Raw genomic sequence first — 16748 nt, forward strand, 5'->3', positions numbered from 1 at the left:
AAAATTTGAAATTTGTCCTTAAATGTGTCCTTCAGTACCCCTTAGCTATTGCAGCAAACCGTATTTCAATCTAAGATTATCGGGCTGAGATATTTAGTGGTACATTTAAAACGGGACACGCTGTATAAAGTACTGGGTTCTATACATAATATGTAGGTACATTTAAACATGACATTTTGATGTAATCATTTTTAATAAAAAACAAATATTAATAATACAACTAATACTAAAGAACAAAACAAATTATAAATAATATTGGTTTTCATACAGATGATTATAATCAATTTTAAAGAATCTTTAAATTACTCCATATCACCAAAATTATATCATTAAGGACTTAAATACTACACTAAATGAATTACTTAATTTAGCCAGAGGTAATAATTGATTAAAAATAAATACAAATTAATGATGTTTGTCTTTTAAATATCCCTGTAAAGATGTTGTGCTTCAAGCGAGTTACATAATTAATCTACAGCACCATATTAAACCAAAACTATAACAGTTACACAAATATAATATTGTATACAAAAATAATGTAAAAACAAAAACCAAAGCCATACTGATACGTTTTTGGGTGAATATTGATTAATTTTATAAAAGAAAGTGTTATTATTTTATAATTGACAATTAATCATGATAATATAAAAATAATAAAATAAAGATCAAATCCAAATAAATCTTAAAATATTACATATAAAACTTCAATTATTTTTTTTAATGAATATAATATATGATTGAAATAATGATACCAAGAAAGCAAAATAAAGTTTAACTAAAAATGGTTGGTACATAATTTCATATAAAAATTAATCAAATATTTTAAATAATAAGAACTAAGAAGCAAGTTTTGATTATAAATAAGCAATAATAATATTTGTAAGTTACATGTTTTTTAGATCGGTAGAATTTTGGTTATACCTATTAAAACGTGTTTAATAATTCCTAACAAATATTATGCTCAACTCACACTATTGCCATCTTGTCTTATATACTAAAAAGTTGAATAATTTCAATATTCACCTATTCCATTAATAATTGCTTAAAAATTAAAAAATATAGTACTATAATAGGTAAAAATGGCTGTAAATTAAGTATTTCTTCCTTTTGTTTTTTGAAATAAAAATGAGATGTAACAATAAAGTAGGAACGTTGAAAAAAAAAAATTTAATTATCAATTAACATATGAATAGCTTCATTTGGACTGGCGTATTCAGTTGAACCACTAATAAAACCTGGAAAAATATATAAAATGTATAGCTGTTTAATTAAATAAGATGATAAGAGTATTAGTTTGGTTTATATTTCTAAATTGAGTAAAACATTTTGTGTGGACTAGGAAAATCTATAATTGTTTAAATCATTAATTTATTGTAAGAATAATAATTACAAAATAAACATAATAATTAAAAATTATCAAAGCATCTATTGTTTTATATTTTATAATATGATGATTCTTTAAACAATATATTAATTCAATAGGCAAAGTAATGTAAATTAAATTACACTTTTGCACATATTTCACCACTTTTAAATTTATATATTAAAATACCAAGTTATATAAATTTTATAAGAATCTTACTCGGTTATGAGGACAATTTTGTGTTTATATTATAAAATTATAATATTTACTATAATATTTGTTATGGTGTTATGATGTTAAAAATATATTAATAAATAATAAATTGAATTGATCTACTTTTTATAAAATTATACAGCCTTCAAATTATTTTCTAATATAGTCAAACATGTTTTTATAATAAAACACGTTTTTGTAATTGAAAATGTTTGAAAAATAAATAATAGTAAAAAAATAAGTATTGAGTAATTTTGGTAGGGACAAAGAAACAAAAATATTATTTTTAACATCAGAGCAATATTAGAAAAAACAATTTTGCTTAAATACTGTGCGTGTTGTGACGTATAGAATGTAATTAAAATTTTATTTTATAATTTAAAACAAAAACCATTTTTTTTTTATTAAATAATGATGTAAACAAATTTCTCAAGTACAAAATTGGCAAATAATAAGGCATAAATAATAAAAATAAAAATCATTTATGAATTGGCCATTTTTTTCACATATTATGGAAAGCTAGTTATATTACCCATTTGAAAATATAAAAAAAATATTGAAGATGCATAATTTATGCTAAAATTCTGTGAATCCAAATATTATTCCTAATATTAAATAATAATAAATACATTTTTGGGGGATAATTGAAGAAAACAAGATATTTAAACTCTATTTTAAGTTGAAAAATAACTTTTTCTAGTTTACTACTGTAGAAGTTTATCAAAACTGCAAAAACTATGCACAAAAACTCTTTAACACAGAAACAAATTAAAATAATAAGCTACAATATTTGAAAAAAAAACTGTAATATTAACAGTGTTGGGTAGAAGCGTAACAAAAGTAACATAGTTACTTCAATTATGACATGGTATGTGATTTTGTTAAAAAAATTTCCCGGTGACAAAACTGTAATGGAAATATTATTTTAAATAAATAATTTCTAAAATTTAAGGCATGAAAAATAATAAATATACACAATGGATGAATATTATTTTAAATTTTAACATGTCACAGTTCAGTTTTTAATATTTTGGACAACATATTTTCAGACACTATACTACACTAAATAACTTAAAAAAAAAAAAATTTTGTTGGGACAATATCTTATTCAATTTATACATAAACACTAATTGTACTTAAAATGGTTGTCCAACTGATGAGAAATAAGAGAGACCTGTGTACTGAGTTTTTTTTTTTTATAATGTGAAAAAAACAAATTTACTTTTCCTACCAAAATGTTAAGTAATTTCATTAAATTATTACATATTTGAATGTCGAGTACAGAAACTTAATTACTTTTCAAAAGTAACCCAACACTGAATATTTAACATCCATAGCAATCAATATTACAATGAAATCAATAAAAATTAATTAATAAATTTAGACAATATATTCTATATTATGTAGCTTTAAATAATACAAAAACACAACTCAAAACATAAATGCAACATAACTAAATAAACCCTTGAGGTACCTGTTTCTTTAAAATGAGATATGTTGTTTAGTACTTCTTCAAACCCATAACCTAATAATATGGTTGATGTAAATATTTCAAAACATTTTTTACAATAATCACTGATAAAATTACATTTAAGGGCTTAAAATATTTGCAATAGTTTAAATATGTACATGAAAGTTTACTTTTTTCAAATAACCTTTAGATTATAAATTTAATTTATAATTTATAATTTAATATTAAAAATTTGAAAACTTTGAATATTTTCCAAGCTTATAAAAAAAATATGAATCAAATAGGTAATTCCATGGCAATATGTAGTTTTACTTTTAACTTGCAACAAACAGTACATACCTGCCTATTAGTGGTACTTATCCGTTATCTTGACTACCAATTATGATTTTGTTTAATAAGCAATACACATTTATATTATTGTGCATCATTTTCAAGTATAAAATATAAAACCATCGCATAGACTATCACAAAAATGATCACAGCAGTGAAGAATTATAAATAAAATATTTAATGTTATCCAAAATTCTATTATTCGAAACCAAGTTTTGAAAACATTTTTCAACAAAATATGAAATTGATCTTCATTTACATTGTGTCTCTAGATAAACTTTGTCAAATATGAGTATATAAATCCAAATGATGGAGTACGATGAAGTATGTGCTCCCTGGCGCTCTTTACTTCTAGATTTAGAGGAGTTCCAAATACAATTGAATGTGCTGAGTTAGCCCCACCAGATAACAAGTATGATTAACAGTGTAGCGTGTGTATTCAGCTAAAGTTAGTTGATTTGTATTTTATCAACGTCAACAGAAGTCCGTGACATTGGAGGGTACTCTAGATCAGACAGTTCTCAAAGTGTGTGCTGCAGTGTCTCTACATGGCCGTTCTGCCGTAGAATTGTATAGGGTCCAAAAACAAATTTGAGAACCCAATGATAGCAGTTACAGAAACGATTACGTTTATGTAAACACAAATTTATAAATTATGTATAATTTTAATTGAATAAATATTTTAATACTACTCATTACAATTTTTTTGGATTTTATTTAATTTTTCTATTTCTCACGATTAGTCATGCTATGACTTAAGGTAGGGCACCTCTAGACGGTAGTCAAGCAAAAGGATAAGTACATTATTAATTTGAAAGATAAGTAAAAGATTTACTTACTTGGCAGGCTTAATTTTCTATTTGCTTTCAAAACTTTTTGACATAACAAATGAATTGCACACATTAATGCAGAACCATATGCAAAGAGTCTGAAAGTTTCAGGTCCACCATATTCGTTGTACAAAAAGCCACCTATTAGACTACCCAAAGACACACCTATGATAAAAATTGCACAATATTAATTATTTTATATTTATACTTTTAATAAAATATTAAAATAGTTACCTATGCCTTCAAAAACTCCACCAACAAGTCCTATCATAGTACTTTCACTACCAGGTAGTGCAAGTATACTAGCATACGACATAAGTACAGCATATGCTAACCCAAAAGTAATTCCATTAGTTAACTCAATAACAAGAGCCCAAATTGGATTTGTAATAACTGAATAAGCAAAAAATTTAAATGCAAAAACTCCCAAAACAAGAGACATGCAATTCAAGTGTCCCAAACGTTTCATAATCCAGCCTGACCAAAAAAAGAATGGCACTTCACCACCAAAACATTGAACTCCTGATATTAAACCTTGCAGTGTCTTAATCCAACGTTGAGTTTTACACTCATTCGTGGAAGCTACATCTTCAACATACCTAAAATAAGTTAAAACAAAACATTAAACTGTAATGCACATTTATACTAATCTATAATTAAATGATGATTAAAGAAATTTTATTCTCAAATTCCCAAACATTGAATTTGATATTTTCAATGTTACGAATTAGGTAGGCAAAAGCGTGGATATTTTAGGAACTAGATAATAATAAAATCTCAGAAATAGGTTCTTCAGTATGAGATATCAGGATAGAGTACTAAAGTCAGCCCGAGAAGAATAGATTGGTTCCAACAATCTTCCGTTAACTTAAATAATTGTATAATCTGTAAAGGGTTAAGACAGGACCTAATCATCTATCCCTTTCAGGTTCAGTAAAATGCTGTCAAATTGTGCACTCTAACGGACCCTTGATTCTACGTGTATACACTAATATATGCTAAGAAAAGTAGTCTCAGACTTTAAGGATGATCTTACGTTGTATTTAATATTGTGTTGATACTTAATATTCCATGGGGGTCAAGTAATGTGCAAACAGTTTAGTCCCCTTGTAGTGATGCCACAAGGAAAGAAAAGATAACAATAAAATACAAATACTAAACACTTTTGGTAGGTTAGCTATTGTATTACCTATGTATTTATGTTATGTTATTGCACATGGATGCTATAACATTTATTATTGTTGTAATTAATTACTTACCAAAAAAGATATTGCCAAATCATTCCAGTGCAAATTCCTACTACTATAGCCCAAGTAAGGAATCCTAATACCTTGACTTCCACTAAAAGTTTTCCAAAATCTTTACATATATTAGTTGATATTTTTGTTTCTGTCACCTTTTATATCAAGTTTTTAAAAAATATATATTAGATGCAAGTTATTAGAGTTTTAAAATTTAATTGAAATAGTTACCTCAAGTTTTGATGCAACAAAAAAGTTGCAAAGTAGTACTAGTAAACATAAATAGTATATTGGTAAATAGTTTTTATTTACTTCACTGGAACTAAAAAGATCTAAAAGCCATCCGGCAAATATTGAAAAAATTCCCCATCCAATAGCACCCCAGCATCTTTGTTTGCCATATAGATTAGGCTTGTTGCCTATTATTAAAATAATATATTTATTATATTGTTTTTATGATTTAAAATTATAGCTAGTACATGAGATATTTAATTTAAACTCTTACCTAGTTGATCGAAACAAATAGAATCGCCAATACTATAAATAATTGCTTGGCAAACCCAAAACAGACTAATTAGCAGAAAAAATATCCAGAATTGACTTAATTCCAAGACACTGCCTTTAAAGCTTTGGGGAATTATAACATCCATTATGACTTCACTGTTACATTGTACTTCGCATAGTGATCTTAAACTATCATTACAAACTGGTGTGTGCTTTACTACTTCAGAATAATTATAATAGAAACTTGCAGATGATACTCGGAAGTACAAACATTTATTATCAAACTGAAATTTATGACATTATTGAGCATATATATTAAAATTTATGGATCAAAATATACGTTTTTAGAACACAAAATTGTAAACTTACTTTGACAGAATGGTTCATTTCTAACGTTGCAGATAAGTAAACAAATTCATCATTATAATAATTCTTATTCGATTTTGGTCTAACTATTTGTGAATTGTTTGGTTCGTGATATTCAATAGTATTAACACTAGATGAATTTGGTAATTGGCAATAGTCATTAAATCCCCAATTTGAACACATTTCATTACGAAAATGAACACTGTTCTGACATTTTAACTAAAATCAAATTTATAAAAAATGCAACATTTAATAAACAAGTAAATAAAAAAATATAATATCTAAACATTAAAATATGAACATTAATATTTACATCACAACCAAATCTACCACCAATAACATCTTTGACTCGTTTAGAGGAACATTTTGACAAAGGTACATCATCCTCGGAACAAACATTTAAATATGTAGCAGAATGGCAATTCAGTTCAACTGAAGAGTCCAAAGGTATTGCGGGAACAAACATCAGTGAAAATGCTGTTAGGCCGGATAATAATATGAACATTAAAAATATTAATTTCTTAACCCGGAATTGGTCAACAATTGCACCAACAATAGGTTTTATTATTAAACTTAAAATTGGTAAAATGCTATAGATGGTACCAACTACAATTGTAGAATATCCCAATTGTTTTGCAATTGTTGGTAAAAAAGATGTCATCGGAGCAACACCTGTAAAAAAAAAGGAAACAACTATAAGTAGGTACTTAATTACAAATTTAAAAATATTTATTTAGCGAAATCAATTTAACATATTAAAGAAAACAAAATTAAGTTTAGTACCAAAGCTCAATTCACATTTTTTTTTATGTGTTTCAAGTTATGAAAATACTAAAAATGATGAAAATTTTTTTTTAATTATTTACTATTTAATAAGTAGAAATAACTTGTGAAGGAGAGGGGGTGAACATATCTATTTAAAGAGCCAATGCCAATTAGTAATTAACAAAATATTAAGTAATATATTTTTAATTTAAAAAGTAATATAAGTATGATGGTTTAAATATAATTGTTTTATCATATTCAGCTTAAATAAACATTATTAAATATTTATTTATTTTTCAAACATGTTAAGACTCCAGATTCAATGCTTTAAAATAAACATTTTGAAAAATTATTTTAAAAAGGGTCCATCACGGGAAGGGCAGAAGATGTGAAACATCAACGTCGATTGGTATTGAAAGACGTGAATAGAAAATAAAAGTGAAGATATTGTCAGTATTTTTTTAGAAGAAATATAAATATATATTATTTTCATCAATATAAAATATCTTGAGACTTGATATAAAATATATTTTTAGCAATATATAGTTTTTACATTTCATCTTATGTAATTTCTGTACTAGTAACATTTGTATTGGATGGTATTAGAGATACAATTGGCTAATGATAACTGAAATATGAAACAAATGTGTTTAAAGCAACATTATGAAGGTATCTTGAAAATCATTGTGAGAATTAGGTTATATGGATGACCGATGAGCAACTAGTATGAGTATGTAGTAAAAATTTAGTATATATTTTATAATAGGAACATTATTTATCTATACAATATAATGTACTCAAGTATCAAATATTTAATGGTAGTAAGTACTGAGTAATATACTTACACATAAGCCATAAGCTACCTAAAATTGACCCCGTCATAATACAAAAAATGTATAACAAACACAAGAATTACTATTATTATTTGCCTATAATAATAATTTATTATTATTTAGTTACCTATTATTTTTCACTTTCATATTAAGCCCCCACCAACCCTTAAAAATTAAAAAAAAATAAATCTGTCACAGGACAGACAGAAGATTTTAATTTTTAGGGGTGCGTGGGTGCTCAATATAAAAAAGAAAAACAATTACTAAATCCGGCGTGAACGCTTTGTCCACGGCCGCCTGCTGTAACCAAGGTTGCATATGCGCACATGGTCACAATTCAAGGCGTGATGCAATGACGGCCCTACAGCCGGCTTTAACTCCCAAGCCAATAATGTCACATCAACAATTAAAAATGAGCTAACTGATTAATATACTAATTAGCAAGGCTGGACATTAATGAGTTAATAAGTTAATTTTAACTTATTAACTTCACTTACTGGTTTGCTGTTTTGATTAACTTAACTTTAAGTTAAAGACTTAACTCATTTGTGTCTTCATTAACTTAAGATCAACTTTTATTATTTTTAATATTCTCAATTAAGTTCATTAAAGAATTTACAGAAAAATATCATTTAAATAATTTATAAGTTCGTAAAATATAGAAAATATTATTAGAAAAAAAAGGTATATTTAAGAAGAATTGTTTATATATTTTTATAAATAAAAACTAATATGCCATATTAATCACGAAATAATTAATAATGATATAGGAGTAATTATGTACATAACGGCTAACATTAACCGCCCGTGTTACAGAAATTAATAGATATGAGCCCGGCTAAGCCATAATTTATAATACCTACTTATTAGGTACTCATTAGTTATTAGTTTATTACTTATTATTTATTAATATATTTTATACAATAATTTTATTACAAAAATTGAAAAATACGTATACTGGTATATTATCCATTTGACATTTGTTTTTAAATGGAAACCATAATTGATAATTCATCGACAACAACAAATTCTTACGAAGTTACGAACAACTTCAGTCTACTTCTAACACATCTATAGAATCAAAATATCACAATGGTGACTTTGAGGGAGCATTTTTTAAGTATAGAGAAAAATAATGTTTAGGATTCAAATAATGGTAATGAACTTCTTTTTGAGAATTTTTTGTTGAACATGAATATCTAATCCCTTTCAGAATTACCAAATTCTCTTAATTAAATATATATTAAGTTTAATACTGCCATCCCTTCAACTGCATATGTTGAGCCGCTTTTTACTTTTTAGTGCTGGAGGACAGTTACTGAACAAGAGAAGAGGATCAATGGCAGATCAAAATTTTGAGATGACATTGTTATTAAAAAATTTAATAGATGCTATGAATAAAAGTATAGTAGTTTTTTTATAATTTTTAAATGTTTAAATAATTTATTTTATGAATTATAAATGTTACAATAAAGTACCTACCCACATTCACAATTATAATTCATAAAATTTAAATTTAAACAAACCCAGAGTGAAATATACATAGTTCTAAAATGATACGGCTTTACAAGCAGTGCCGCAGCGGTGTGTATTATAAAAAAATAGGTGTTCCTCAAATAATTTTAGGTGACCTACCCCTCATTATACTTGTATACCGTCCTATTTTTCTTCTATCAATACCCACTCAAACATATTTAAGATGTTGCCTGAGCAACACTTGGACCCTATGTTACATGGCGCTACTTACAGGTTTTAAATTGCATACATAATATTACATGCATCTATAAGCACATGTATATTACTATCCAAATGATTCACTTATTTCAATACCTTTTCAATGCATTTTTTTTTTTAATTACCTTAACTTATTAATTGAAGTTAAGTTAATACTATTTGTTAACTTAATTTAAACTTAATTCATGTTTTAAAAATGTCTATTAACTTAACTTAGCTGAGTTAAAAAAAAAACATCATTAACTTGCCCAACCTTGCTAATTAGTTATTAGTATACGTTATGTACTATCCTAGTAATTACATTATTAATCCGTAATAGGTAAATATTATTTAAAATAAAAATGTTTTTAGATTTAAATTTAAGACAGCATGTGTTGTCTGTCTTACACGTGCAAAACACAGCAACAACTGTTGTGAAGAACCGAGAAGGCTATACCAGCGTCAACTGGTCATGGGCTGCTGGGTCGAAAAGGCCGCTCCGTCACTGGGTTACAGTCATAACAGAGAAACTAAATTTTCACCACATCAAAAGGAGGATTTGGGCTGTGAAACATGGTTTTATTTTTTCGATATCGGAACTAGGTAAAAAAAGTCATTCAAGTTTGAAAAATACAATAATAATAGATTTTGAAACAATAATAACTTTTTTCGTACAGTTGATATCAAAAAAATAAAAACGGCATAACACAGATAAAGTTCTCAACTATGTTATTGTACATCAATTCGGAGTCATAATTATCAATACAGCCAGAGTTCCCATCCCGGACATGAAGTCTTAACTTTTTGCAAAGGACTAAGAACTATCTTGGTTCGTAATTTTGAGCATTATTACTATATTTTCCTATCAAAACACATAATAATATCAATAATATCAAGTATCAACCATGAACTAAGATGTACATCTTACTTCTTAGTTCATGATATCAACTATTGAACAAATACAATTCCAAAGACGTTCCATACGCAAGCTGCTATCGAGAACGATAAAAATCCCAAGATAAAAGATAGTACTATCTACAGCCATGAACATACCACATGGACGGTAAATAGAAGGATAATAAATGATAATTATTTAAGGTTATCATAATATAACAACTATTAAATTCTTACTCCTTAACCAAAACGATTTTTTTCAGTTACTACGCGTAGGTAAAATACTTAAAAGTTATTAAACAATATACTTAAAAGTATCAGTTACGTCTTGTGTAATAAAATAACTACGGAACAATGCCTAAGTCAAAGCGAGATAAAAAGAGTAAGTTATTCTGCTTTAATAAGCGAAAGTGTCTTCAAAGGTTCATAGAAAAATTGAACTATTCCAACTCATAATTTTCACAACCGTTATTATTTATATTTAATTAAGTTATTACAATACTAATAGGCATTCATGTTATGTACAAATATGCCTTAACTTGTATTCAAAACAAAATATAATTCATAATTTGCATGAAGTGAATATGAAGACAATTTTCCTATTTATCAACAATTATGTAAAATTTAGATTATCTTAGTTAAATAAGAACTGAATTAATAATGTATTATTCGCTATATTGCTATCAAGATTATGCTATGGATCTTATTTCTTATATTCTGTAGTGTAATAAATATGTGTTCATTTAAGTGTTCAATATTTTGTGTTTTACCTTAGTTTCACTAACCAAGACAACCAAATTGGGTTCTAAATTGAAACAATCTGTAATGGAAAATCTCCGTGAGGCTGTTACCAAATATGAACACATATTTGTATTTCATACTGATAACATGCGAAATGGTAAATTAAAAGATGTACGAAATGAATGGAAAGATAGCAGGTAATTCCTAAATACCTATCTAAATTATAGATTTTTTTGTAGTGTATAATTTTTTTTATGCAAATGTCTTAGGTTTTTCTTTGGTAAAAATAAAGTGATGTCATATGCTTTGGGAAAATCAGCTCAAGACGAAATTCAAACTAATTTACATAAATTAGCTCTTCAAATCGAAGGGCAATGTGGATTATTATTTACTAACAGACCAGTTGATGATGTTATAGAGTGAGATACCTATTTTATTTTATTATTTATTATTATATCTAGGTGTTAGTCCTTCTTATTTGATATGTATCTAATATGCTAATGTTTAGGTGGTTTGACAACTACTCAGAGCCCGAATTCCCCAGGGCTGGTATCAAAGCTGCATACACAGTAACATTAGATGAAGGCCCACTACCTGACACATTTATCCATTCAATGGAACCTTCATTAAGACAGCTAGGTTTACCAACAAGTTTACAACGCGGTGTTATACAAGTCCTAAAAAGTCACACAATATGTAAAGAAGGAAGCATTATCACACCAGAACAGTCTAGACTACTTGTAACTACCACATCAACCTTAATAAAAATCATACAAATTATTAATATACTTTTTTTTTTTAGAAACTTTTTGGACATAAAATGGCACAATTCAAAATAGTTTTGAGGTATGTTTGGTCTAAAGATGGACAATTTCGACCTTTGCTTGATGAGTAACAATTTGCAAACAGTAAAATTATACTGAAACAACATCATAAACTAATTTCATTGATAAGATCATAAAAAATGTACTTGAATGAATTTCAAATATACTAAGTTTTTTAAGCATTTAATTAAAGTTTTTGTTTTGATCCTCCCAAGTTTGACTCTAATAAAAAACAAAATATCTTCATTATATAAATTCTATACAATCGTGTTAACTGTTTAATACTTATTTGTAAAAGTAATTGCTCAAGATACATATTTAACGGCTGTTGGTTATTAACTAAATCTCATCAATTAAACATTGAAATATTAATTGTAAAGTAAATTTATTGAATCTTATTAAACAGATATAGTCAACTCCGATAGTAATCAGTAATAAGTAATACAACTACTTTATTGATGGAATATAACAGACTCATCTTTATTTTTATTGAGAGAAAACACCAATACTGATTTAACAAATAATAGTTATATAATATAAGAGATTATTATCAAAGAGTAATAAGATAGATGAGCATACTGTGTAGAATTGATTTCTTAACAAAATTAACCACCAACATGTATTATACAGAATGTAACATAATAATTGCAGGGTAGTCAATACTCAACATACATATATGATTAGCATGTACTCAGAATCTAAAATTATACATCCAAATTGATAAATTTGGTTTTTCTGCTAGTCCTTTAATGTTCAAATTTCAAAAAATAATAGGAGTACCTCTTGTAAGAATAATTTTATTTCATTTGCATTTAAGTATATTTTAGGAATAAATTCACTTCATTTGTTTAGTATATTACTCTACTGATCCATAATTAATAATTATCAAACGCTGATACATATTTTGAGAATATCTGATTCTTTAAGGGTCCTCGTAACAGTTTCTAGAGTTCAAATTACCTCACTTAAATTGCAGCATCATTTTACCGAAAATTGAAGTTGTAGAAATAAAGAAAATAATTTTAAAACAATAATAAAACAAAGTTGAATAGACAGTGCTAATAATCAGGGATCGTAAGTTCATTTTCATATCAATCTTGCCAAGTTGTATTTAACACTAGATGACAGAAATTAATGTAAAGATATCATGGTCAAATATGTGAAATTGTATTTTAGGCATTTTTGCATATTTAGAATTTTTTTTTATTGAAATACTACAGAAAAACAAAATTTGTTAAAAAATACAATCATTTACATTTTGTGTTGTATAAAATGTAAGGGAATTGTCGCCTCTTAAAAATCCGTAAAATGATTAAAAATATGAATACATTTTTTTTGCTATATCAAGAGTTGCTTATGATTTTTTCTTTTTTGATTCTCAAATTTTTAGTGCAAATAAATGAATATTTTCAAACGTTTTAAGACATATTTTATAAGCTTTAGTGCATACATTTATCAAATCTGATCAATACAAAATTAATTTTTAAACTTGACAAACTAACTATTCCTCGATGCATGACTGCATAATTTCTAGCTATTTGGTGTTTCTGTATATTATACGATCTTACCAGTATTTTATACTAATTATAGTTTACAACAAACACTTTGATAATGACATAATTGTTTGAAGAAATTATTGACTATCATGAAAACTCTTAACTCCCTTACAGTAATTATTTAAATTATGTCATATCTTCACGTGTTTACCACCATCTAACAAACTTACAACGTACATATTTAAATTCTCATAACTTTAAAATCAATAAAAGCTTTGGGTTATATTCTTATCTTTAAGTCGTAGAATACACCAATTCCCTATATTATTAATAAGACGTCACACCCACATGTGTTGTCTATGCCTTTTAAGTGCGTAACATAGAAAATTTACACTTAGCAGATCACGTTTAATTATGCTAGTTTAAAAATTAGAATGATTCTCGACCTACTATGAAATTTAATGGTAAGAACATTATCTGTAATCCTATGTTGGTTTTTTAAGTGAGTAATGAGTATTTTTAATTAACGTTATATTGTACACGAATAATTTGCTAAAAAATGTTACTATTGTAAAAAAACAATATTCAAAAACAGATAATGTTCTTACCATGAAATTTTATAATAAATCAATTAACTCTAATTTTTTAGCCAACAAAATTACCGGTAATTCCCCCTTAACTACTGAGCCTAAATTTGCTATGTTACGCGTTTGTAAGAAGAAGACAAGGGTGTGGTGTCCTCTTAAACTTAACAATAGAAAATATGATGCATTTTGCAAGTGTGATTCATTTAACAATAAACTTTCACCATCTCAAAAAGTAATCATGTTTTAGAAAATATTATTTTATATAATTTTAAGTTGTTGAAAAATGATAAAATGTTATAATTTAAAAAAGACGTCATCAGTTTTTATTTTTTTTGAATAAACACTCATTTGTAATTTCATATTCTAAAGCAGAATTTTTTCCTAACATTTTGAACTAATGGGTACTTTATAAGCTATAGAGATGAGCAGCACAAACAAGAGTAATCACTAGCCCTGCAAAATGAAACTACGCTCATCTAAACTTTAACTACTTATAACAAATTAATTACTTGTTTGAAAGTCAGTTATAATATTTTTATTTGGAATATAAAATATAAAATGGCCATTTTTAAAAAAAATAATTGTTTTGTAATTTTATTTTGAGTTATGTAACAATGTTATTAAAGATACTCTCGTTATCTTTAATAATTCTGTTACATAACTAAAAAATTACAAACAATTTTTTTGATAAAAAAAAAATCACTTTGTACATTTTTAAATATTTTACACTTGGTCATGTAACATTTAATTTTGATCCACGCATAATATGAATTTATCCATATCAGGAAAATTACTAACCATAAAAGATTTTTTCAATTTGTTATCATTATGAAATATTTTATGATCAATTTCTTTAAATGTTATCTGAAATTATAATTTTTTTTTATATAAGGCATAATGAACTTTAAATCACGCACAAAGATAGATACGTCTTAATTTTCCGGAACTTTAATTATATTCTAGCACTTCCTAGGTCATTGGTTAAATAAAAAAAATCCATATAACTCTACTATACAAAAATTACAGACATTAATTTTGTATGGTATTATGGTAATTGATAAAGGTCTACAAATAATGAATTTTGGCTGAAAAAAATACAAATAATAAATACAATTTTATTTAATTTGAAAAAAAAATTGAAACTAAATATGTATTCTGTCTGATGAAAATGATTATTAATTATATAAGTAATTCAGAATTGATAAAATTGTATGTAAAATTAAGATTAACTGAAGATAATATGGCATGCTAATATGTTATGTAGAAATGATAATTGTGTATAAAAGAAAATAAATATTAACAAAATTCAATAACATAATCATATTTTTATAATAGTTTGATAATTTTAATTTATTGACTGAAACATACTATAAAAACTATCATTTAAAGTAAATTTTTAATAACCAAATGTTAGGTTTTTAATTAAAGAAGTGCTTGCACCTATTTTTGTTTGTACAGCTAAAGGTTCTCGGCATTAAACATAATCAATGATATATAAAATAATATAGATCTTTTGGTAAATAAAGTCCGAGTTGTAGCTTCAAAACATAGCAGGCCTACATATGATTGATTTGGTGGGACTACCCACAGGTATTCTCTGAGCACTACCTGATGAAAACTGGTTGCTACCAAACCTTATTTCTAATCTAATTCTTATGTTTCTATTCAATTGAAATAGATAAATTCCACTATTAAATAAATTTCATTTTTTATATGTTTATAAACTATATAGGAAGTAACTAGTAACTATTATAAATTGAATACTAATTATAAGGTCCTCCTTTTAATCAACTCATTTTACTATATATTACTGAATCATTATGTAGTTGTACTACCAAATGTAAATCATACAAATTAGGTAATTAGGTCAAGTTATGAAATAGAAGATGTTCAACTATTAACTATACAATAATAATTAATGGATTGTTTTTAGAAATGTCCTTATGGTTATTTGTTATGAAATGTTAACACTTACCTCCCATGAACAGAAAGTAGTGCACTTTCATAGGTAACATTTTTACATCTACTTGGATTAACGGCATCTTGTAATAATTATTATTTTCTCGAAATTTATAACTAAAAATACAACATGAATATCAATAAGTTTAAGATACATTTGATACCTAATTAATTGTTTACAGAATTAAAGTGATTATACCTTTTATACTCGGTTACTTCAGTTTAGTATTATATTATTAGCAGAAAGATTCTCCAATAGATATACTAAACAAACAAATCAAAATATAAAATACAAATTATTAAGTGGTTAATTAATTAGTATGACAAATTATCACTCACTCGGAATGTATGATTTCATTATTCTTTAATTTTCAAAACTAATTAAGTGGGTTTAATTAATAAAATAGTTTGAAATAGATATGAAAAATCATAAGCTAAATATTAAACGATAACAGTTTAACTCAAACCAGATTATAAATTAAGTCTAATGAACGATTTCAAACATCAGTGAAAACTAATTAAAAACAATTACTAGTGTAGTAATGTATCTAAAAAAAAACAAATGACACTAATAATTAAAGTTAAAATATTGGTCGACAACACGGAATACAGATTGTT

The 16748-nt window shown here is 26.0% G+C and overlaps 2 protein-coding genes across 2 annotated transcripts; one reads left to right on the forward strand and one right to left on the reverse strand.

The window, feature by feature from the left end:
* Positions 1-255: 255 nt before the first annotated feature.
* Positions 256-16747, reverse strand: LOC111026784 (major facilitator superfamily domain-containing protein 6-like protein A). Its single transcript, XM_022304926.1, has 11 exons — positions 16470-16747; positions 16330-16394; positions 16147-16247; positions 6632-6990; positions 6322-6537; positions 5954-6236; positions 5680-5867; positions 5467-5603; positions 4442-4806; positions 4217-4372; positions 256-1235 (listed from the first exon to the last, which is right to left on the reverse strand). The coding sequence occupies exons 3-11, from the start codon at positions 16211-16213 to the stop codon at positions 1168-1170; spliced, it is 1839 nt and encodes a 612-aa protein (XP_022160618.1). The 5' UTR covers positions 16214-16247; positions 16330-16394; positions 16470-16747; the 3' UTR covers positions 256-1167.
* Positions 10725-12275, forward strand: LOC111026794 (mRNA turnover protein 4 homolog). Its single transcript, XM_022304939.1, has 5 exons — positions 10725-10905; positions 11299-11461; positions 11534-11683; positions 11773-12004; positions 12067-12275. Exons 1-5 carry the CDS (start codon positions 10878-10880, stop codon positions 12157-12159), a joined length of 666 nt encoding a protein of 221 aa, XP_022160631.1. The 5' UTR covers positions 10725-10877; the 3' UTR covers positions 12160-12275.
* Position 16748: the final 1 nt, after the last annotated feature.

Source organism: Myzus persicae, unplaced genomic scaffold (assembly GCF_001856785.1).
Source record: "Myzus persicae strain clone G006 unplaced genomic scaffold, MPER_G0061.0, whole genome shotgun sequence".
NCBI lineage: Eukaryota > Metazoa > Arthropoda > Insecta > Hemiptera > Aphididae > Myzus > Myzus persicae.